We start from the raw sequence: 23,647 nt of genomic DNA, 5'->3' as shown, positions 1-23,647 counted from the left end.
AACAAGATGCGCTTCTACTTAAGCGTCTCGTTAATAAATTTGACGGTTACGTAAACAAACGAGCTGGGTAATGTTTAGCGTTGTGGGAAATCTGATCTGACCATCGTTATGTAAGATTCGTATTTCATTTTTTGTTATACTTTTTCTTGCAAATTGAAATTTAAGAGCAGAGCATAATAATCATTATAATATATGTTACAAATTTATGATTACATATATACTTTATAGATATGAATACTTTTGTAATAACTTTTTAAAATTATAATTTTTAATATTAAGCATTATAAAGTTTTGAATTAAGTTTTCCACAAGTTAGAGCTTAACAAATTAATAAGATTATTATTTATTTGCAATTATAAAATTTTATTTAAAGATGCGTTTTAATTTTATTTAATTTTTTAAATTTAGCTTTTGCGATCAAAAATGTAATTTTGCAAATAATTTTTTTTTATAAATGAATAGAATCCAGATCCATCACAAGTTCGTAATTGGATTAATTGGAAAGTTTTTCTTAGAGTGTAATAAAAACTAGTCGTATTTTAGTCTATTGTCGATTCGATTGAGAAATGATTTCGCAATTACAAGTTCTTCAATTAGTTTCTCGCTGAACGGTTTCGAAGTTAATCCAACGTGCTATCAAAGCAACTAACTACGGCAAATTGCAACGCATACCTAATTGTGTACGCATCCCGATTGGAGGGTGAAGCGCGCAAGAAAGTTTTCCGTGTCGACGAAGGCGCATATCTGATTTGACATACTGCATATTTATTCTGCCTATACAAGATAAATCTAGAATTCGAAATATCCTTTCATCCGATCGTTAAGAATCGTCGTGAGAACTTCGCGTTAACAAGTCTTGCGTGAAGAACACCAATAATTTGTCGTCGTTCGACGGTGTTTTCATTGCACGTAATTATCGGACTTAGCAAGTTTCGTCCGTTGGAAACTTCGTTAGAAGATCTTTACTGTAAGGAGCTTTACGTAAGCCTTTATAAATCCCGCTGCATTAAATATAATCGGTATATCGACAAAACGGATTAAAAGCTAACCGGCGCGGCGAGCCGATAAATTTCTTTGGGCAAGAACAGTTTCGTAATCAATTCGTTTACTTACCTCTCCCAAGCGGAGACCCCAGCGATGTCTGGCTCGTTTCGTCTTTCGCATTGTAATTTCTTCGGAGAATAGTCGGATCAAGCGGGAGAAGTGGTAAAGTCGCAAAGAACAAGACAGTGAGAGGCTGTTTTTTTTTATCTTTCTTTTATAAAACCAAGTCGTAGCGTACTGATAGATTTTTTAATGTCAGTATACATCGTAGTTTACTCTTGTATTCTTGACCTTCGTAGCATACCCGCTCGCGACGAGCGTTCGATCCATCTCGCATGCTCGATTACCGCGCGCGGAGATCGATCGATCGCCCGTCCATGGCGCATTGTTGAGAACATGCAGTTTGAGCACAAGGTACGGCGAACGTAGATCAGTAAAGCTATTCGGCCATTCTCGCATCTCGCGCATTTCCTCATCGCTGAAATACTTTGATTACCGCGTTCTCTCCCTTTCTCTCTCCCTCTCGTGCATCATCACTCTCTCACCATGCTCGCCTTCACACACGCACGCACGCACGCACGCACGCACGCACACACACACAATCTTTCCATCTCTCTTCCTTTATTTTCTATCCACCCTTCTCCGTCCTTCACTTTAAGCGTCAACGAGGAAGAGTATGGATATCTCAATACTCGCTCGGAGAGAAGTACTATCTGTGTGTATTATAGGAAAAAAATAATTTGTTTCATTTAATGCATCGATCATTCTGCGCCGCGTCTCCATCGGATTTTTTTTTTTTTAACGCCTTATAACATTATTACGCAAGTATTACAACGATTCCGCCTCTTCTCGTTGGTCGATTTGTTCCACCATTTTTGTGTACGTTTTTTTTTTTTCTTTCTCATTAATAAGTAACGAACTTATACGCGAGTAGTTATAGAATATACCTTAACACGTTCGATTTATCAGATACAAAAATTATTATCGCTATCGCGGACCAACGTGCGCTACTGGTATTTGTAACGTACAATGCACATCTTTCTCTTTCTCGCTCGCTCGTTCTCTTTCTCTTTCTTTTCTCATCATTCGTGTTTTGCCTTCATTCTCTGCAATTTTTCTTTTTCGCCCGCGTTTCGCGTTTCTGTCACGATTTCCTTTCGTGATTACGTTTCTTCACAGTGCTTTTTACTTGTCGGACGCCATTCGCGCTTCGACAACGTTATTTACGTATAGCGCGCGAGAAAGATTCGGAATTATCTTTGGATACCGCAAATACAGTCCTCTTTTTGTCGCGAGAAGAGTAAACGGATCGGGAAACCCACGCAAATCAGTCTTTCGGCGATTCAAACGTTTTATTCCATTTTCAAAGTTTCGGACTAATGCTCGTTCGACGTTCTCGTCGCATTGCCCGCAAAATCGTCGTAGATTATTTTTTTATGTAACTCGTAAATAATGATAAAGAGATAGTTACTGATAAACGCTGACACTTTTTACGACTTTTGTCACGCGATTACCATTAAGTTTTAACTACGATAGCTTTTACGAGCGGGCCGTATAAAAAATTTATGCAACACTCAGAGAGAAATTTTTTCTACGTTCAACTCTTCGTTCAACCGGCGTACGAAGCGAAAAGAGCATTTTGCATATGATCCAAGTTTTTTGTATATTATTTTGGCATTACGGTAATTCTCGGTTGCATAATGTCGATCGTGTGTGTGCGTAAAATTTTGCGGGCGGTGTTCGCGCAAAGTTACCGCGAACTCGTATCTCGTAAAAGGCTACTCTTCAGAGACCAGACTTGCACTGCGGAAGAAGACAAGCCTTCCATTATAAATGAAAGCGAGAGAAGACTGTTGGAAAGTTTCGCGGAAACGGTTTATCGTCGAAGTGGATAAAAGCTTTAACGCGTTACCATCGCGAGGATTTCGCGCAAATTTCTTGACGGCGCAAATTGGTCCTCCGATCGCTTCCGGGCACAACTAAATTCGTTGTGTAAGACAGAATTTCCTTCGTTTCCGATAAATAAGTCCGTACCGGCGATAATAAACAACGCTTAAAGGGAAACACGCAAAACGAATGAAAATTCCATTTTATTTTCAACGTGATTTAAGTTGTGCGTTCCGCGCTTCTTCTTGATTCATCATCTTTCTTTGTGGCGGAGAGAGAGACCATTTTCCCCGCACAATTTTGTGTATTCTCCATTTCCCATTGTCATTTGCATTAAACAGTTGTAAACACATTTCTTTTTAAATTGCGATGCATAAAACGCATCACGTCGCGAATGACATTTCGCGGAAATATTGCATGCACGCTTGCCTTTGTAAGAACGAGCAATTTTAAGAAATATAAGCGGTATTTGTTTGCTCTCGTCAAATTGCTTTAAAATGAAGGACATATTTAATCAACAATATTGGAACTTTTCAATAAACGGTAACCCGGTCCCGCGATATCGATGAATCGACCGTTCTATGACCGCGATAAAAATTGCTGTTCCATCGTCGTTCGTTAGGCGAAAATGCGGCGAGAACGGCAAACGGTTCCTCGTCTGTTTCCCCTTTTCTCTCTGTTTACTAATTACGCTTCACGGTACGTTCCTGTGTGTCCGTAACTATAGTCGGCCGAATATATAGACATAGACGAATACACGCCGAGGAAGGAATGGAAGACTTTTATAGATTAAACTTGATGTAAAATGAATTCCGCGCCCGCATTGAGAGGAACGGTTTTTTTACTCAGAAATGGAGCGTTAGTACATTATACAATACTTCGTACGCTGTGAAGTGCGTGTGCATCTTTGTCTCGCGCGCACTGTGCATGTGTGTGTGTGTGTGTGCAGTTGTATATACGTGTGTATTTGTTTGCGTATATGCGTTACGTGTCCGTTTCTTTATTCCAGTGATTTATGTGCACGGCATACGCGCGTAAAAATGATCCAATTGCATACGAGAAAAACGGAGCGGAACGTCAACGGTGCTCTTAAACGTATTTTACTCTTGGTGAAGTGTGTATATTTATATATATTATATATATATGTATGTCCACTCTAGAAATTATTTACGACCACTGTTGTCGTTATTAATTGGCCGCGCGATGTTCGTGAATAAAATGCATTGCTTTATTATTGTTGTTCGTTTCGTCCAGCGTTCGTAATTTTTGTCCGACGAGACTGAAAAGATTCGAGTTGCTCGCGTGGGATAAAAAGTAAGAACATCTATGATATACGCGTGTGTGTGCGCGCGCGTATTGTGTGTGTGTGTGTGTAGGTACGGAGAGCAGTCGTGCGTATTCTTCGACGTTGCTACGTACGTACGTACTTTATTCGTCTCGCGAACGATGTAAATGAGCTACAAACGAAGACAGAGCAGAACTTTTTTTTTTCCCTTTTTTTCAGCGCACGGATCCTGGATGCACGCGCGTCGAATAACGGGCAGAATCATCTCGCTGACAACTCGGAATGGCATAGACCGTAATCCTTGTTTTTTTTTTTTTTTTTTTTAAACCTACGTAGACTTTTTAATTTAATTTTACACGGGGAAATAAAATCGAGAGAAAAATGCGGAATAAACATACCCCTGAAATCGACTGAGTATTGCACGCGTAACAAGATTTCCGGATATTTTCGTTTTTTTTAATCGCTTCTGTTCCATATTACTAAAGTTAACGATATTTTTTTACCTAGATATCCTTTCGTTTCTTTATAAAGTCCGTAATGAACGAAGGTATAACATAACGCTGTGAAAACTCAGTACGCCGCTGCGTTTTGACCATTGTCCTTATACATGACAATACATTGATTACCGTAATGAAACAAAGAGTGGCTGTTGTGTGCGTATATGTGCAAGGCACGAAGCAAGAGAACTTTTTACAGCTTTTATTGCGTAAATTCCGTTAAACTGAATGCCATTATTCCGTTGTGCCAGAGGCTTCAAATTTCATTTGATCCTTTTACGTGATTTTGGCGTTGTAAACTAGGTCTCGCGGCGTGATGCAAAACGTGAGGCAAAACAATTTTATATTTACTGCCATCAGAGAAGCCAACATGCTTGTGTCGAATATGTTGTAAGATGTTGCGGAAAAATGTACATATCGATATTTGGAATTCGCGTGAATGATGGCTATGTTGCAAATAAAAATTATTTTCAACATTTTTACAAGCTATTTAAAATAATTGATTTCGTAAAATCGCGCGTGGCTTGTGATATCGCTTTGAATATATCGTCTTTAAACTGTAAATTTAAAAATTGTAAGCTTGTATAATGCAAAATTGAAAAAATTTGCAATTATTTAATTTCAAACACTCCAGAAATACTTTTTGCTCCAGAAAATTATCGATATTTTTTGTCGCATATTTAAATGTGGCGAACACTTTTTGTTTTTGCTAAAAATTTGCAATTTTAAATCGGAACATTTAACAATGATACCATATCATTTGTAGAAATGTAATGCAAGCAATGTAGCGGAAATTCAACGAAATGGAAATGTCGAGAAAAGCGTGAGTTCAATCGTCATTATTTATGGATGGCGGCGTTTACACGAAGCTTACAACGCGGGCGACGTAGTTTCCAGGGCACATGCTCGAAGAAATTTCGTAGTATCAAGTAAAGACACAAAGTTTCCTGAAATAGTCTTGCACCTTGTTTCACCGAGACGAGATAGAACGTGTAAGAGAGACGTAACGGTTTAAATGGCGATGATACGCAACAAATTCGGCGAGCGGTGTGTCGTTCTGTGCGAGTTAAAGGGTCGCGTTCTTGTGGAAAAGGTCAAAAAGTTTAACGAGAGGATGCTCGTGGACAGACGTCGTTTCGTATCGCGACTACAGCTTCTTCCTCGTGATTGTTCAAGCATTATTCTTTTGTCGTCAGGGTATTTAATTTTATAGGTACTTAGTGGTGTTTATCGGCGTTATAGCGACGACGAATCCAGATGCACGGATATACGCCGGATCCTGGATCGTGTTTGCGCGATCGTGGATCGAGAATTGAAAGGTCCCGCGCGGAACACGGCGAGTCGGCGACATCGGCGACATCGACTCATAAGTAAAGTGACCAATATTCTGAAAGTAGGATTTTTCTTATATTGCTAAAAAAAAAATAAAGTTCAATTTGCATTAATTTCTTACATTAATAAATATCGATTATTCAAATTTGTGAAAAAAAAACTCAACATTTTCTACTTATATCTAAACGATTCAGAATAAGGATGCAATAATTCTATAATTTTTAAAGACGCGTATTGTTCGCAATATTATGTTAAAGTAAAACTTTTAAATTATAATTAATCCACCTTTGTTTTAAATGTTTTATTTATTAATATTAATATTTCAGTTTTTGAAAGTTTTTTACAACATTAAATCGGGTTGGCCACTTTACTCATAGCGTTCAATTTTACTCTGAAATACCTTGTTTAGAGTCCTTATTTGAACGGACCTATCACTGCTCAAACAGAAACTTCAAAGGGTTGATTGAAATGGAACTATCGTGGATCAAACACACAAAGGCATAACGAATGTTATTACGGTAGAGTGAGAAAGTAAGCCTAGGAATATGTGGATTGTACAAATCGATTACACGAAATTGTTTAAAAGAAAATGCTAGAGAGATTTTGAATCACCATACTTGAAATATAAGAAACGCTAAAGTAGTCGGTGCAAAGCAACTATAAAGTTATCATAGTGATACTTTTTTTTTTAAGACTTATACATTAACTTTCACGGTATGTTAGTGTTTGTCACATCAGAAACACGCTCTATTGCAAAAAGTTTTCTAATAACCGGTATATATTACCGGTGCAACTGCTGCCGCGCGGTGGAATCGTTGTAACGTCGAGATTGACTTAAAGAAACATATTGCTGAAAAATGCATGCTGCAATCGGCGATAATATAATGCTCGTGAGTCGATGCTTGTCAGACGCTCACACCGCGATCGTCACCTTACTGTGCAAGGGTGACGTTTTAAGCTACGTTGACGCAAAATGCGACTTCGGCGTGTACGCACAGCGTTTCGAATACCTCGAAAGCGTGTTCAGTTTTCCGAGCTCGGGTCGTGTTTGCAACTCGGATGGCGGCAAACGCGCTACGTCACGCGGAGCGAAATTCGCAAGCGTATGAAAACGGCCATAAATCATTAATGGGGTTAACTACTTTGTGACGTTTTGAATATATTCGTCAGAGCCCGCGCGGCCTCAGCGTGCTTCCTTTGGATAGCGTATTTTGTTGCAGTGCGGGTTTATCATACATGCTGCTTGTTACGATTCGCGTCGCTCGGCGATACGTCCCGCGCTATTTTCCGAGCATGTTTTGCCACGTGTAACTAGTGTGATCCGGTCGTAGCAATCGCGCGCAACCTCTTCTTTTCGTTGGCATTTACATAATCGCGTTACATCAATCACACCACACGTGCCCGGTCTCCCGCGACGCCAAATCTACGGCGACCCTTGTTATGCGCCATACCGGATAACATGCACCGCAATCTGCGAGGACAACGGACACGGACACTGGCAAGAAAATACGTATCGTGACGCGCGAGCTTAACGAATTGTCTGTAAAATAAACCCGACTTTTTCATTCAAACTGTAATTAAATCCGAGATTGCGAATCCACGTTTTTTCCCGCGCGACGTAGCGTGCCGTGTCATCCCAGAATTTTGATTTTGTTGCTTTGGACACTTTGGACAGTGAACGCAGAAGCGCGTCGTCTCGCAACGATTATTCATAATTATCTTCCTGTGACCCTAAACAGTTTAAAAAAATAATAGTTTCTCCTCGAAAGTCTTTTTAGCACTACGATAGCTTTCTTTACAGTATATTTATATATATATATAATATATATTCATTATTTAATAAATAAAATACATTAAATTAGAATGTGAAAGATATATTGTACATTGACGTTATGAAATTAGGGAGAAAATAGAACGTTCCAAGTTACAGAGGAGGTGCTCTAACTAGTTTATGTCAGCCGCTATAGCTGACAGGAATGTTCGATAATCTAGAAAAGCCGGGAACGCTAAACGTGCTCTCGAAGTTTCAGTTGTCTCCACACTCGGAGTTCGCTTTCTGTGCCGAACCTAGCCTCGTAATTTCATAACGCGTGATCGCTATTGTCTCTATAGAACTCCCATTTAATGGACTGTCGTCAATATCCGATCTTTCAATTGGGAAACCGATACTTACAATATCTAAGCCCTACGTGTCAGAAGTCGCTCACGGGCTAGAGCCGATCCTCACCGTGATTTCTCCCGGCTCTATCGCGTGTTAATCGCGAAGGATCAGCTTTGGGCGCGCCCGGCGTTTAGTTTCTATGTACAGTAAAACGTCTCTCGTAAATAGCACTATTAATTGTATTCGTAAGTTTTTTTCTTTTAATCTGTGTTGCAACATTACTCTCATTCTCTATAACAGACAATCAACGCTATTAGACAATAGGACTTTTGCATCGATAATAGTGAATACTAACAATGATGATAGTAATCGTAATATGATGATAATAGTTTCAATGATATAATATCGACAATAATAGTAGTTTAGTCCTCAATATATTATGTATATATATATATATAATCTCGTAATATATAATATATATAGATTTTCTTCCGATTAATAATACAAGTTTCATAATATCTCTATATAGTCAATCGTTCGTATGTATGCGTGTGTGTATATATATACATATAATATACGCTTTACAGTAATTTACGGTAGTCGATATAGCGTAAATTTCTACACTCTCTCTCTCCTATTATTTTCTCCTTTCACCCTTATTTTTAACTCTTTTTCTCTCTCTCTCTTTCGCTCGCTCGCTCGCTCGCTCGCTCTCTCTCTCTCGCCCACGCCAGTTTCACGTGGCGTTGTTCTCAATCCCGTCGCACATTTTGAAAGCGTTTTAGTGATATCACAGTGATTTCATTGCTCCAATATTATCGATAGAGTAAAAGTACGCCGGCGGTGCGGTGTCCCTGATGCGAGAATTCATCGTAATGCATCCGCACGGCGATCGCATCGCTCGTTTCGGATCCGAGTCGTCCGACGAGCGCATAAATCCGGCGAGGCGATGACGGGAACATAAATCTCGGTCGACACAAACGACCTCTTCGTAACGAGCACGGGCAACATTTAAAAAGGTACGGTGAAATACGAGCCAAAATTATTCGTAATGCGCAAGCAGCTCAGCACAGCGGATTTATGTTAAACCGATGTGCGAAATTGACGCGCGGTGTCCATTCATCTCGTGTTAATTAATCTGTTGGACAATAAGATATTACTTTTTCCACCGATGATCCCGTCAATATTTCTCGCAATTTACCAGCAACTACAGTTTATGAAGCAGTACAGGCACGAGTTTTTCTGCTACAATCGTGAAAATATGGTTAATGATATTGGATGGTTACGCGATCGAATGGTTTTCACATGACAGAAATAAATCTTCTACATGTGAAAACCAACAAATAAACGTGACACTATTCTTTCCCGAAAGAATAATGTATGACAAACTGATATAGATCTCATAATCAATTTAATAAAGGAATCGCCATTGCGATTTCAAGCTACTGGGAAATAATTTTAACACCAATTTTCGCTTGGCCAGCAAGCTCACGAGTAATGATACGTTCTTTCTTCTTCCGAATAACACTTCTCGTTGCAGCAAATCGATTGTCGTGCGTGTAACTGCAGCACGAAACGAGTTCCTTCCACACTCGAATAATCCGGAACGTCGTCTCTCAGTCGTACCCGATTCGCGTAACTATAAAAATTCCTTCATGAGGTCGATGCGGTTCGTTTCTTCCGAAAATTCGGAAATTCGTGCCAAATAGAGAGGAATCGCGGCGACCATACGCGCGCACATCAGCGATAATTCCGCACGCGCGGCCCCGATTGTAAGATAAAAACGCCGTTTTATCGCGGCCGCAATAAATCCGGCGCTCGCAATGCTCCCGCATTATAACGACGTTCTAAGTCGCGCGTTTCAGTTGGGCGGAAGTGCTTAATTCGCAGTGGGAGGCTGGGCAAATGAAGTCTGAGCCGTGGGATTTGTGTTCCCGGGGAAAATAATCGCGACCCGTTCACCTTCGTGTTTCCGCGCTCCTATCTTTTGTCCTTCCTATTCTTCTATGACGAATAAACTTCCTCGCTCCACCGGGCTGCTCGCAACTGGAACGGACGGCTTGAAGCCGACAAATTCGTTCGGACTAGCGTTAATTTTCGTCTCCTCTTCCGTTGGCGGAAAATCCAAAGTGATTTTTGCGCTATCTTTCTTTGGATTTTCCTGCGACAACAAGACGAATGCGGCGATGAATTCGCGCGACGCAAGGACCACCGCCGTCGGTGAATTGGAAATAACAGATAAAGTCAATCGTTGGATCCCTACTTTGATTAGTAATACCTAATTAATAGTTAGTATATTAGTAATGGTAATAACAGTAATAATATACACGTGTGTACAGGTGTATGTCAGTTTCAAGTGCGTTTGCGTTACATTAGCAGTTCGCGAGTGGCGTGTCGCGAACCGTTTTGGAGTCAAATTGTATATAAGTGTAATGCCGTAATGATCGTAGTAATTCGCGCAGATTGCTGCGACCGTTACGGCCCGCGAGCGGAGATTACGATAGCTTAACCTCGAAATCGTCACTGTACCTTACATTACCGCTTAGAGAACATCGTTTTTTTTTTTTACGTAAAGTAGATAACTGGGATACTGACACACAGAGATTTTCCGAAAGACTTGTTTGCAAAAAATCTTCACCACGCCTAAAGCGACTGGTGTTACACGTATTAATTGATGACAATTGGTAAACGGTCATAATAATACTTACACGCTACTTATATTTACTTCAATCTTGGTGATTTCACGGTATTTCCTTTTGCACGGCCATTTACATTTTACTCGCTAATGCTTCACACACACTCACATACACACACACACACACACACACACACACATTGGAAATCGCTTACGATCTGTCTTACTCGTCGATATTTCATTCGAAACGATGTGTCCACTTGTATCTCGCTCTCGACATTTTCTCCATTTAGCCGCGGTATAAATAGAGGATAATATTCGATAATCGTGTCGTTAATTTATAATTCGCGAAGACTAGAATATTTGAGGTGATATATTCTTAGTTTTTATTTAATTATTCATTGACATTATGCCAATCATTTTTTATTAGAAAATTTTGTCTTCAGACATTTTTGGTTTGTCAAAAGAAAGATTATAAATAGTACCGATACACAATACATGATATAATAGTGATTTTGGAATTGCAATAATAAAGAGTAAATTTTATAGATATGTATTAAAATAAAATGATTAATAAAATATAGTGTATTAAATAAAAGTAATAAATTCTAAAGCAAATGCACTCTCACAAGAACTATTTGGTTATCAACTGCTTGTACGAGATAAATGCGCTGGCTTCAATATAAAACAGCTATTTTATATTACATAATCCGTGTGCGAAATATTAATTAAAAAAATCTTTCTGATTTGCTTCCGTTCTTACAATAAAAACTGAGATTGAAATTTAAAAAGAAACATGTTTTTCATCAGAAAAACGTACTACATATATTACGCTCATCTACGAAAAAACATTTTCATAAATTACATACATTTTAATCAACAAAATATCGATTAGAAAAAAATTATCTCGTTTCCCCTTCAGATGTAGTTGTAACACTACTAATGTTGAGATCAAAAACGCGTGCTTTCGTTTCCGACGGAAGAAGAGCCGACCAGCATAATGGGAACAACGAGTTGCGGTTGTGTTTAAATATTCGCGTCGAGCACACGTGACTTTCACACAAGGCCCCGTCCACATATTTGCCGTATGGTGACCCGACGTAAATATAACCACGGCGGGTCCAACGACCGCGGCGTTGGTGCAATCGATTGCCATAGTGTGGAGAAACACGCGTCCTTCTTCTCTTATCGCCTTTCTTTTGAAGAAAGGTGGGGCGCGCGCGCCATTATCGATTCCAGCTATGCTAATAATCCGTCGAACGAATGCCATCGTCTTATCAACGAACCTCATATTGATTCGCTCGTATCCAACCACCCGTGATTACTCGCTATCCTCGCAAATTACCCCCTTTCCATCGATTTCATCCACCGTTTTATTGCAGGCTCAGCAGTGAAAACAATAAAAATGAAAATTTGCGATAAAGATAATAAAAAAAAGAAAGAAAGAATAGACTAGAATTTTAGGAACTTCAATATTCTCAAATGCTCCACATTTTTAATAAAATTATATAATAAATTTATGTGCGTGTGTGTGTATTGTAATAAATCGTGCGTTATATTAACATAATTTTATTAAAAATAAACGAAAGTTAAGGATTTTAAGCAGCATGAGCGCATTATTGAAGAAGTTAAAGCTAACAATAGCTGAGAACGTTTAAGAGAAAGGTCCCTCGGGGGGGTCTTAGAAAGTTAAACAGGAACAAAGAAGGGAGTGATGGAGAGCGAGATGCGAGAGCACACGTACGCACGCATTCACGCAGCAGCAGGCAACAGAACAGACACACGGGCACACTCTTACACAACACCAGACTGTATTTATCGATTTATCGTTGTGGTGTATTGCGCGTCACGTACGTGCGTAAGTGCGTACATTTCCGCTACATACACGCTGTTCCGGGCATACAGGATTTATAGTGTACGCGCGCGCGCATGTGTATGCGTATGTGTGTTTTTCGGAGCTTACCGTGACCATTCTTTTTTTGCTCGTCAAATGGTGAAAATAGTAAGACAAACAGAGAAAAGTGGCACGGCTATTTTGGGAATAACGGAAGAGGAAAATCCGAAAATGTTTCTCGCGTCGGAACATCCCCCAGAAGTGAATGCCCGCCGTGAAAATCTCCGGCTTGATGGAACGAAATGAGGAAGGATGTTTTCCCGCGCAATAGCGAACACAGGTGTTTGTTCTCTCCTCCATCTCGCGGGCGTTCCCTTTACGCGTATGATTGTCTTGTGAGAAGCGTAATCGCTGCGTGCTAACGCATCTGCTTGCTGGCAGACACGGGTTTTCCGGAAAAAAAAAAAAATATTTTGTCTTAGAAGTGATCTCGTGCTAATTAAATTGCGAATCTATTCTGTACCTTTTTTTTTTTTTTTTGGAAAGAATTGACAGGTCGCTTTCAATCATGCCGTCGATTATACCGTGCCGTTCGCCCGTTAACAGTTACACAGCTCGATACAGAACACATCCGTCGTGAGCCCGAGCAAACGTAAGTGTGATTGAACGCCGGTCGAAGTACCCGTTTAGGATGGGAAATAAATTTGAGCAACGGAATGTATCTGCATGCGCTTTTCGTTCCAGTTTTATCTAGATTCGCGTTCAATTTTGGACCCTGCGACGCAAAAGTGATCAGTCATCGCGCATTCGATGGCGCGCGTATGCGCACACCCGCCCCGTGCACATATCAACGATATGCGGTCGAGGACACAATCCGCGATTGATCGTTTCGCGCCGATTTACTCTCGCGCGATATCTCGCTCGAACGAACGAGCGTTTCGGCGAAACGCGAAATTAATTATTGCTCTACAGTTAGGCTGCGATAGGAGGATCTGCGTGTCGGATAAAACTTTTTTTTTTTTCACGCCGTTCGCACTTTTCTTTGTGCGAAAAAAATCACGTTGGCACACGTGCGCACACATGCACGCAAAATCCATACAGCCTGCACGTACGTGACAGAATTGTTAAATGCTATACATGCGTAATCCTGCGTTAATAGTAACATCGAAGACTCACGATTGGAACGCCGGACGTTTAAGGGGCCCCTCCTCCCCCCTTTTTCTCTCCCAGGGGGGGCCCACGCGACGCGCGATTATCTAATTAGTAGGAAACGTATCTTACACACCCTCTCGCAACCTTATTTATTTGTCAGTAAATCTGCCGACGATTTCTAACGCTGGCTGGTGTTCGCGCGGCCGATTTGCAGTATTTGCAGAATCTTCCGCTCCTCCTCTTCCCGCGATCGTCGTCATCCGTCGATATCGCGCGTAGTACGCACACAGTACATGCATACGATTGAACTCTCTTGTAATTGCATCCCCGCATTGCATTCCGCATCCGTCGATACGATGGCCGACCGGTAATTGCACGCTTGAATAACACGCAGTGAAATTCGCAACCCGTACAAATCTTCCTGCGCGACGACCGCCGAGTACATTCACGCGAGCGCGCGTACGTTGCGTCGCGTACGCAACTTTAGATTGTCATGCCCTTTTCATCAACGCGACCAAGAGATTAGGCACGGAAGTTGTGTCCTCCATCCGGAACGAGCGGCCGGGACGAGCGGTTGCGCATATCGTACATCCCACATTTCTCCGGTTATTCTTTTGTCAAGGAAGAGCGGCCCAGTAAAAAAAAAAAAAAAAAAAAGAGTAACAATAAAAAAGAAATATGCGCAAATGGAGGAAGGAGCGATATGCTGCCTCTTGGTCTACGAAGGCGACTCGCTTTGCAGGATACACCGTAAATCCGAAAATACGCTCCGGATGTGTGGCGGATGGTCTTTTCTTCGGCCAGCCGAGGCGTACTCTTCGCAGGTTGATTTGTCGTTGATTTGTCGCATGCATCATGCACAGAGTCCGTGTGAATTGGTGCGATAGATTCAATCCTGATGGTTACGGCGTGCATAATTTAGCAGATCCAGTGATCGAGACATTCTCGACATCCCGTCTCGATAGGAATTCGAGGTTCTCCGCCGTAATCTTGTTTGCTCGATAACGCGGGAGAAATTTTCTCGGACGTCGTGATATATTTAAAGCTTCCTCTTTCTCTCTCTCTCTCTCCGGCCAGAGCTATAAATCTCATGGCTGCAAAATGACGTGCAAACGCATGTAGTTTAATATCCCCGGATTGTACGTCATAAGGAAAGTCCCCTCTTCTCGAGAAAGATGACAAAGGTTGCCGAAGGAACGTACAAACGGCGTCAGCAAACGGCGTGGCTCGTCAGAGCGTTTTTCACACACACGCGCGTTTCTGCATCTCTCGATACTCGCTTTGCATTCCGAAAAAATTCAGCTGGCAAACTTCTCCCGATCCGGAACGCCTTCTGTCGCAAACTTCTCGCGCATTTCCGATTCCATCTTTCGCGGATTTCCTCGCAACGCCGATACAATTTCGCCTTCTTCTTGCGATCAAAGTTTCTGCCGAGGAAACAGATCGACTGTTGCGTGACTGACGCAATCGGGAAGATGTCCTCGAGGTACGATCGGTATTGGCTATACCCGAGGACGGAAAATGTGAAAGTTGTCGCTAGCGTCCCTCTTGGTCGACGCTATACTGTATGGCTCATTTGAACAGTATCCGACGGAATGCGCGGCGGAAGTCCTTGTTGAAGACCGTGTAGATGAAAGGGTTGAGCGCCGAGTTCATGTAGCCGAGCCAGAAGGCGATTACGAAGGCCTGCGTGGGTATATTGAAGTCGGGGAAGAGGGGATGGACGATGTAGAGGACGAAGAAGGGCAGCCAACAGGCGATGAAGCTGCCCATTATAAAGCCTAAGATCAGCGTGGCGCGCTTCTCCTTCTTCCTCGCCAATCTCCTCTTCTCACGCTCCGGGTCGCGCGGCTTTCCCTTGTCGCCGGAATCGTCTTTGCACGCGTGCCGCGACGCGTCGCCGTGATCCCTCTTCAACTTACCTATGTGCTTGCGACCGAAGATCGGCTGACACAGCCGTAACTTCAGCGGCTTCACCACTGCGCATCTCGACACCACGCCACTGTCCGACGACGACGGATCGAACTCGGACACCATGTCGACGTCGATGCCGACGCTGGGCGCTCGGCATCGCGCCGGCACGTTCTGATTGCCCGACTGTCCGTCCCCGTTCACTGACAGGCTCGCCTTCAGATTGGTCTTTGGCGCCGGCGTCGGCACGCTCACCTGCGGACAAAATTCATTACGCGTGTGTTAGATATTTTAATGTCAGTGTGTCTCTTTTCTTTATTCACAGGCGGAGAGTAAATTTGCAATTTTCCAAGTTTTTCTTTGGAATGGAATTATTTCTGTTTGAGATAAAATTTAATTCGAAAATTTATCTCAAAAAATGAAGCTTAGTTAAATCATGAAATAATCGCTGCATGTTTTATGCATGTGCACGATACAACAGTCAGGCTATATCAGCACTGTTTAGTGCTGTGTGAGCATGCTACTTCGCTAGGGCGGGTTCTTTGTAATCTTGCAGACATATACAGTACATTGTTACAGACTCACTTGTTAGTTTTGAGATAAGATTTTAAATATGCAGTAAATTTGTGAGGTATGTTAAAAACACTGAAACTTCCTAATCTGTAAAAAAACCCTTAGTTTTCATATTTTTAATTTTTATATAAAATATTATGAGATAAATTAATTTGAGTAACATTACGCATATATATTAAAAAGAACTGTGATATATATTAATCTATTGGATTTTAACATCAAGAATAAATTCCACATATTATACGTTTCAATGTATTTCATATTTACGTGAAATTAATTTCACGTTTCACATATATTAAAGTTAAAAATTAGTTAAATTTTCATACTTGTTCGAATTTGATAGAATCGCTGGAACTGTCTTGTGCGATGTATGATTTTCATACGAACAAGCGGGATTATCGCGGGAGTCTTTGACATGCAGTTGTTACACGAAGCCCGAGGTAACAAAGGCGAGCGTGTTCTCGCGCAAGTTTGAACGAGAACTCGCGTAATTGCGCGACAGTCAGAATGGGGAACTCATCCCCGTGCAATTATCTCCCTGCCCCAGCGTAAAACTGTATTTTCGTACGTAATTATAAACGCGACCTCGCTCAGGTCTACGAATTTTCCGCGGCGCATAGTGGCGCGTGTAATCTTGACAAACAAACGGAACCCAATCTTGAAATTTAGAGTGCCGCGTACGAAATTTATTTATCGCAATTTCATCGACACGGGGAAACGTGCGTTCGAGTATCGAAGATTTTATATCGCTTATATAGAACGATGAATATTCATTTGCCGTAATGCGAATAGCAGCAATAGAATATACGACGAGCGCTAATGCTAGTAACTTCGACGTGTAATTATAGATCTATTGTCGCCCGAACGTGCGTTGTGTACATATCATGAATATTGACTGACGTATCTCTCGGCGGAGGAATATCCTCTCGTCGGAGATGGAGTCGCGTATCAATTTTATGATATTTGACGTAAAGCAATATGATTGTCGTCGGTAGAATGTTCTCGATATACGGACTTTAATTTATCAAGGTATCGAGATACAGTTTGCGAGATGCGATGAAAGGCGGTAATCTGGCGCGGACTGGCGAAAGAAGCTCGTACATGATCGATTGATCGCATATCCTGATCTGTGATACCGATAACGGTGCGGTATTGTGCTTTCTCTTCCCGAGACCTCCGGCTGATTCGATTTCGAGAACTGTATTCCAATACGATATGTCTGATTCCGAAGATTTACTACTTCTACTTTCACGTTCCTTGCGGATAGCGACGATATGTGATACACTCCGATAGTAATAGCGAATGATATCGATACACGCATTCGTGCAGAAAGAAAATGATAATCGGAGAATCTAATAAAAGGGAATCTGAAATGTGCGGGAATTGCCTTCCCATCATTCTCGCTGTACGAACATGACGGACGAGTGTCAAGTATGGTTGCAATATCGTTACGAAATCGAAATAATATGTTCATTCTAGCAAACACGAAATCTGAGATTGCTGTGCAAATAAGTAATTGTCGCCATCGTGATTCGGAATTAAAGACGTCAACGGCAACGTAAATAGCTTGCTCTAATTTACGGTCGTTTAATTTATTTGAGTTGGAATTAGAAGCGCGTGCGCGCACACTGAGAAAGCTTCACATTCCAAGATAAATAACACTTCTTGTCGAAAATATTTCAACTAGTAACTTCCTCCTTTTTCGGCACTTTATTTCAAGTTTCAACTTTGTTTCGATCGCGCAGAAGTACTGATCAAACTCTCCGTAAGAAACTCTACCTTCAACGTGTCCTTTTCTTCCAACGGTATACTGATGCCTCCGCCGGGATCAGCCTCCGACGTGCTGACGTCACTGGCGAAGTCGCACGTGACAATCGGTATCTGGACCGGCTGGTTCTCAATCGTCGCGACATTCTCCATGACTAATCCCGGAGGTTTCTTGGTATCAGTTGCCGGCGTGCTCTGAGTGAAGCTAGTTTGCCTGACGTCTGGCGATTCCGGCGGCACTGCCGCACGTGGACGAGGCTGCTTCCGGATGCCGCGACGCGCGCGAGCCTTGGCAGCGAAGTATATACGTATGTACACGAAGACCATGATGCAGGATGGGATGTAGAAGCTGCCCAGGGCAGAGTAAACGACATACCCGATGTCCTCTGACAGCTGAAACAAAGAAAGAAAAGCGGACTCTTCAATTTCCCTTCCTATTATACCTTTGTCTAATTTTTAATATTACATTTCAATATCTTAACATAAATTTCATATATAAATTTAATAATTAGTCAAGAAAATAATTCAAATTTTGTAATTTATCAGATATCGCGAGCATTTTTTTCTCAAATGCAATATTCTTTTTATCGTATATGTAATATTTACCGGCAAAACGGAACGCGCGGTATTTTATACGAACAGATTGTAATAACTCTATTCGTTTTGAAATCTTGACATTGATATAGAAATATTTCACGCCGGAAACAGGATTAACTGGATACATTCTATTATCACTTTACGATGTATCGCCACCAGTCGGAATTTAACGAATTGCTGGTTTATGTAGGTCAATTGATTTTCTGTTGTCATCCGCACGATATGTTCGATATCTGTAAGTGGGCATTGCGATTCTTCGGAATAAACTACCGTTCTGGAAAAGCAGCTCTAACTTTGGCGCTCTATTTCTGGGAAGATCTGATTTCGGTGTCGAGGATGCACATTTTTATGGCGGCATTCAGAGCATGCGATAGCGGAGGGTTAACTAGGTTTGCACCGTCTGTATACGCTCCGTATACGTGCGCCGGACCGTGTTACAATCTCGCTTTAAGAGAGAGTGCCGTACACGCGCGTCCCGTCGGGACGTAAATACGAGAGTGCCAGAATGAAATTTTACTTAATTTGCGATGCAGCGTGCGGTCGCGCGTATAACGCGGGCGCGTAAACCGTATTCAAATTTATGTCACCGCATAACTTGCGTATGAATCGTTTTATCCTGGCGCGAACACATTTCCCTCAGCGTACCGTACACTTTACTTGCGTTAATGCAATCGCTATTAGTGAGTACGGAGCGTCCCGGCGTCTAGGTCGTAAACTTCGTAACGAGCTACTTGGCGTAACATTTCGTTACGTCGAATTATGTGTTCGCGATTAAACGCACGCGACTGATTTATATCAAAGAAAGGGCTGATGTTGCATAAAAGATGCTATCAGAAATTTTATGTGTACAAGTAATCCTAGCGTATTCGAAGCTATTCATTATTTTCCGAGATCGATAATAAAACCGCAAACTTTTCCAAAGGCGTACACACGTATGTGCATACGTTGCAGAAAAGTTTAAAGAACGTGAAGTTTTTTTTTTTTTTTTTTTTTTTATAAAAAAGCTTACTTTTCTCGCTACATTTTCTTTTATTTTTTCTGCTTGTTTTTAGCCGCATTTATATATATTAGGATTCGCGAATTGTGATTACAATTGGAGAGAACGGATTTCTATTAGAGGAAAAACAGATTCGGAACTTTCAATCCGTAACTGGGTTAGTTGATTTTAATTTTGGCATTTGTCTATACGTTGCTTGCCTTTTTACCCTGTTTCTTAACATGTTCAATGCCGTGGAATATCGATTGTGGATAAATACGAATATTGGTAAATAAATTATGCAGCAATCCAATTAAAACATTTGCATTACTCCAATAAATTGTTGAGATTTTGTCCAAAAAACTTATGATCTTGTTTAATATATTATGTATTACATTCTATCATTGGTATGTGCAATTTTACAAAAACAACTGATTGGCGTTTTGCAACAGGTACTTCAGTTAAGCTTATTAATGGCACAATATCGGTTATCAGCTTTATGTCATTGAGTGTATTAAAATCGCTCTTTGTGTGGGTGTGCCAAGTGTATCAGACTATCGCCGTTGGAGTTTTAAATTAAAAAAGTTCGAGTATCCTTGGCTGGCATTTGATAGATCCGTCTTAGTTAGGTATTAATTACTTAAAACCTCTCGTCAGAGAGGCGAAAATTAAACAACCGCGTTGCGTGGACTTAATTTCTTGGCAGACGCGCTTAAGATCTGCGCTTCCTCGTAAACGTACCTTGACGACGGAGAATACGCCTCTTATCGCGACAGGAAAAGAAATTTGCAAAGACGCACCAGGTGTGCAGCCACGGGCGCAAATGCACGAGATAACGAGCTATTTCTTTAGTCCGGAATTCAAATTTATGAAAGCGCGAAAGTCAATGTGCAGCGCCAAGTGGCTTATTTGTCGGTACGACGCCATCACGCAAACACAGATTTATCTTTGTCTTTTCGCGTTGAGAAGTTGGTGGAAGTTTGCGAAATACATTTAATCATCAGACCAACCTCGTGAAACAAAAGGCATTTATTTTCTGCGTGGAAAAAAAATCTTTTCTGCGTAAAAACTTTAGTTTGAATGAATGACTTGATTACTGGTAAGAAAATTTCAATCGATCATTGTTTTCCTTAATTTGACATTTTTCTATTAAAAGGAATTTCACAAAATTAATTGCTATATTTTTTCTAAAATTATAATTCCTCGTCAATTAAAATCTTGAAGTGAAAATACTTGGAAAAAACTTATTATAATTTATTCAAGCGATAGGTAATATAATTGACAACAAAGCTTGTGCGAAAAATCCCTTTACTTTAAAAGAATTCTCTCCATTTGGACGCGGAATTGAAGAGCAAGCCGGAGAACCGCTGGGGCGAGTAATCCGATGTCATTTTCGTCGAATAAAGATTATTCGCGCTTTCCACCGTTTGAGAGATTTGCGCATTTACATTTTGACGATTTATCAGAGTAAAAAAAAGAAAACCACGTTGTGATCTTGCAAAAATTCCAAATCAATAGTCTGCTCGTCGCATCCGCTAATACACGCGCGAATACACGCGAAGTAACGAACAATTCTGCAAACGGCGAATGAAAATTCATGAAAATATGAATAGTAAGGTTGACACGAGTGAGGACGGTTCGTATGTAACCAGACAACGTGGTCCGCGAGAGCGAAACTCGTCGGAAAAAGCGGAAATCCGTGAAGCGTTCCCAGAGGAGATACTTGTCGCGTAGAATGGCGCGTTGTTTCAAGAACGGAAAAAGACAGACAGAGAAAGAGGGAGGAAGAAAGATAGAATGAGTGAGAGAGAAATGCATCGACACCGCGACCGGATCGCGGATTCGTGTCGAATGTCGAAAAAATGATCTGAGAAATTTCCTATCGTAATGCGGAGAGAATTGTCGAATTGTCTCACAATAAACACCGCACAAATCTCCACGCTTTCGCATATAGAAAAACAATGAGAAATGCGTAGAAGATTTTACTGAAGCCTGTAATTCGAATCCTGTATAAATTCACGAGTGTCATGTTTGCGACCTACGCTCGATAAGGTAAAATATTGCCCCGATAAGAAAGAAAGCTCGTCGAAAATCTAACAACGGGAGAAACGATAATCTATCGAGGCTGTTGAAAAGAAGGATCCCGCAATCGCAGGAGGGTAGGAAAATGAATTGGCGTATTCAACATATAATACGTAACCTTCGCTGTTCGCATGACGTCTTCACCGCGTATTTATTTGTGTGTGCGTGCGTGCGAATGTACGCAGCGCGCGTGTGCGCGCTGATAAATTGATTGCTTTCAGTTCTATGCGCTTTCATGGCAGAAGGAGAACGATAGGACAAATGAGGGTGGAAATAACCGGTGCGAAAAGCCGGGAAGAAAAAAAATGTGGATGTTAGAGACGGACGAGTGCTTCACCTCTGAATGGAAAAACAGAAGGATTGCAGGATCGTATATTACGGTATATCACGGCCTTTCTCTTTTAGGAGCTTTCATCTCCTCGCTAGAGTGCTTCGAATATACTTACTTCGCACTGCTCGACCGCGTACGAAGCTTTTGATAAATACAAGTGTATAAAGGTAGCAGCGAACGAGCGCAGATTGTATTTACAATGTGCATCCAGGTATAAATAATGACAAGCTTGGTTCATTAATTAAAGTTTGAATGAAACAAGCGATGTTTATTATGCAAAGGCTAAAGTAACAGCCAGTCGATTATTGGTGAATTTTAATTATTGATCTCAAGACATTGTACCAGCAGAAAGAAAACACTCCGAATATCTGCTGCGTAAATAAACAATAACAATGGAGAAAACCAATCACTCGTTTAGGAGATTCTATGAAAAAAAACATCAGCATATATCTACCGCATGCGGTCGCTCGAGAGAAAGAGATCGATCTATTTATTTATCTTAAAAACAAACAAACGTGTGCTTATGCTTGATATTTGAAACACTCGGCCAAAAAGAACTGACTTATCTCCCTCCATATATATGTATATGTATTGTATACATATATACGTGCATATCGAACGTTTCGGAATGTTAAAGGTTAAAGGCATGCAATTTCGTAGTTACTCCGTCCTACTTCCTTTATGCCTGCCGGACGTTGTATAATTAGGATTGGATAGAAAATTAGGGCAAGTGGGGCGCGCACTAGTAGCTTCTCGCTCGCATTGGTTGACGACAGTGTCAAGGGCAAGGTGATACGCAAACATGTGCAGGAACGATTAATGTCGCCTGAAGGAGGAGAGGGTGAAATTGCTTATATACACTATGGTTTCCTGTACTTGTTCGAGTTTATCTTACGAGGGTTGATCTTTCTCGTATGCGCTTTACGACGTAACGGTTAAACGACAAGCGAATGGCCATCGGCGATATGGACCGTCATACTTATTCAACATGGTATTTTAAAAGGGATTACAAAGACAAAGAGTGTACTGCATTTTCTTTGTAACGTAATCTGTTTAAAAAAATGATGTACTTGGCTTGATTAACTTATTTTTGTCACTAATTTTATATGCAATTTATTAATACGCGGAAACTTCAGATATTCAATCTCGGATCTCGAGATAGAACGTTAAATATTGTAGTTTGAACCTTTCTGGACTTTCTGGTCCAATAATTCAACATTTGACAAACCAACTTTATCAAATGTGCAATAAAACACATCAATATTGACAACGTGATATTGATATCTGCGTAAAGTTCGACAAAAATAAAAAACTGTTTTCTATTTCCAATGCAAGTTATTTTTGCTTCAATTTTCTTTACCGTTCGAACTGTTCGAATCTTTAGACATTATGAATTGAGATTACAAATTGATCTCTGTTTATTTATGAACTATCCGAATTCGACGCTCATTAATTTTTTTTTTGCTTTAAACAGTTTGGACAAAGCGTTCGAATCTTTTGTCTGAGCCTTAAAAGATGTAAAATATAAATAAAACACATTGAACGCTATTAAAATTAAAATTAATCTATAATTTTTTAAAAAGATATAAAAACCGAATACCGACAATAATCGCAGAAGTAGCTCAAGATTCACGTATCCAATA

At 40.8% G+C, this 23,647-nt stretch overlaps 1 protein-coding gene across 1 annotated transcript in view; it reads right to left on the bottom strand.

Annotated features, from left to right (window-relative positions):
* Positions 1–1,237: 1,237 nt before the first annotated feature.
* Positions 1,238–23,647, bottom strand: part of Octalpha2R (alpha2-adrenergic-like octopamine receptor) — a 107,600-nt gene continuing 85,190 nt past the window's right edge. Inside the window, exons 2-3 of the mRNA XM_012372497.2 lie at positions 18,031–18,411; positions 1,238–15,933 (exon numbers count right to left, since the gene is read on the bottom strand). Coding sequence (XP_012227920.1) covers positions 15,340–15,933; positions 18,031–18,411 — 975 coding nt within the window. The 3' untranslated portion in view covers positions 1,238–15,339. The remainder of the gene's footprint in view (positions 15,934–18,030; positions 18,412–23,647) is intronic.

The sequence above is a fragment of the Linepithema humile genome, chromosome 5 (assembly GCF_040581485.1).
Source record: "Linepithema humile isolate Giens D197 chromosome 5, Lhum_UNIL_v1.0, whole genome shotgun sequence".
NCBI classification, from domain to species: domain Eukaryota; kingdom Metazoa; phylum Arthropoda; class Insecta; order Hymenoptera; family Formicidae; genus Linepithema; species Linepithema humile.
The sequence above is the reverse complement of the archived record's forward strand: the minus strand, read 5'-3'. Positions and strand labels throughout refer to the sequence as shown.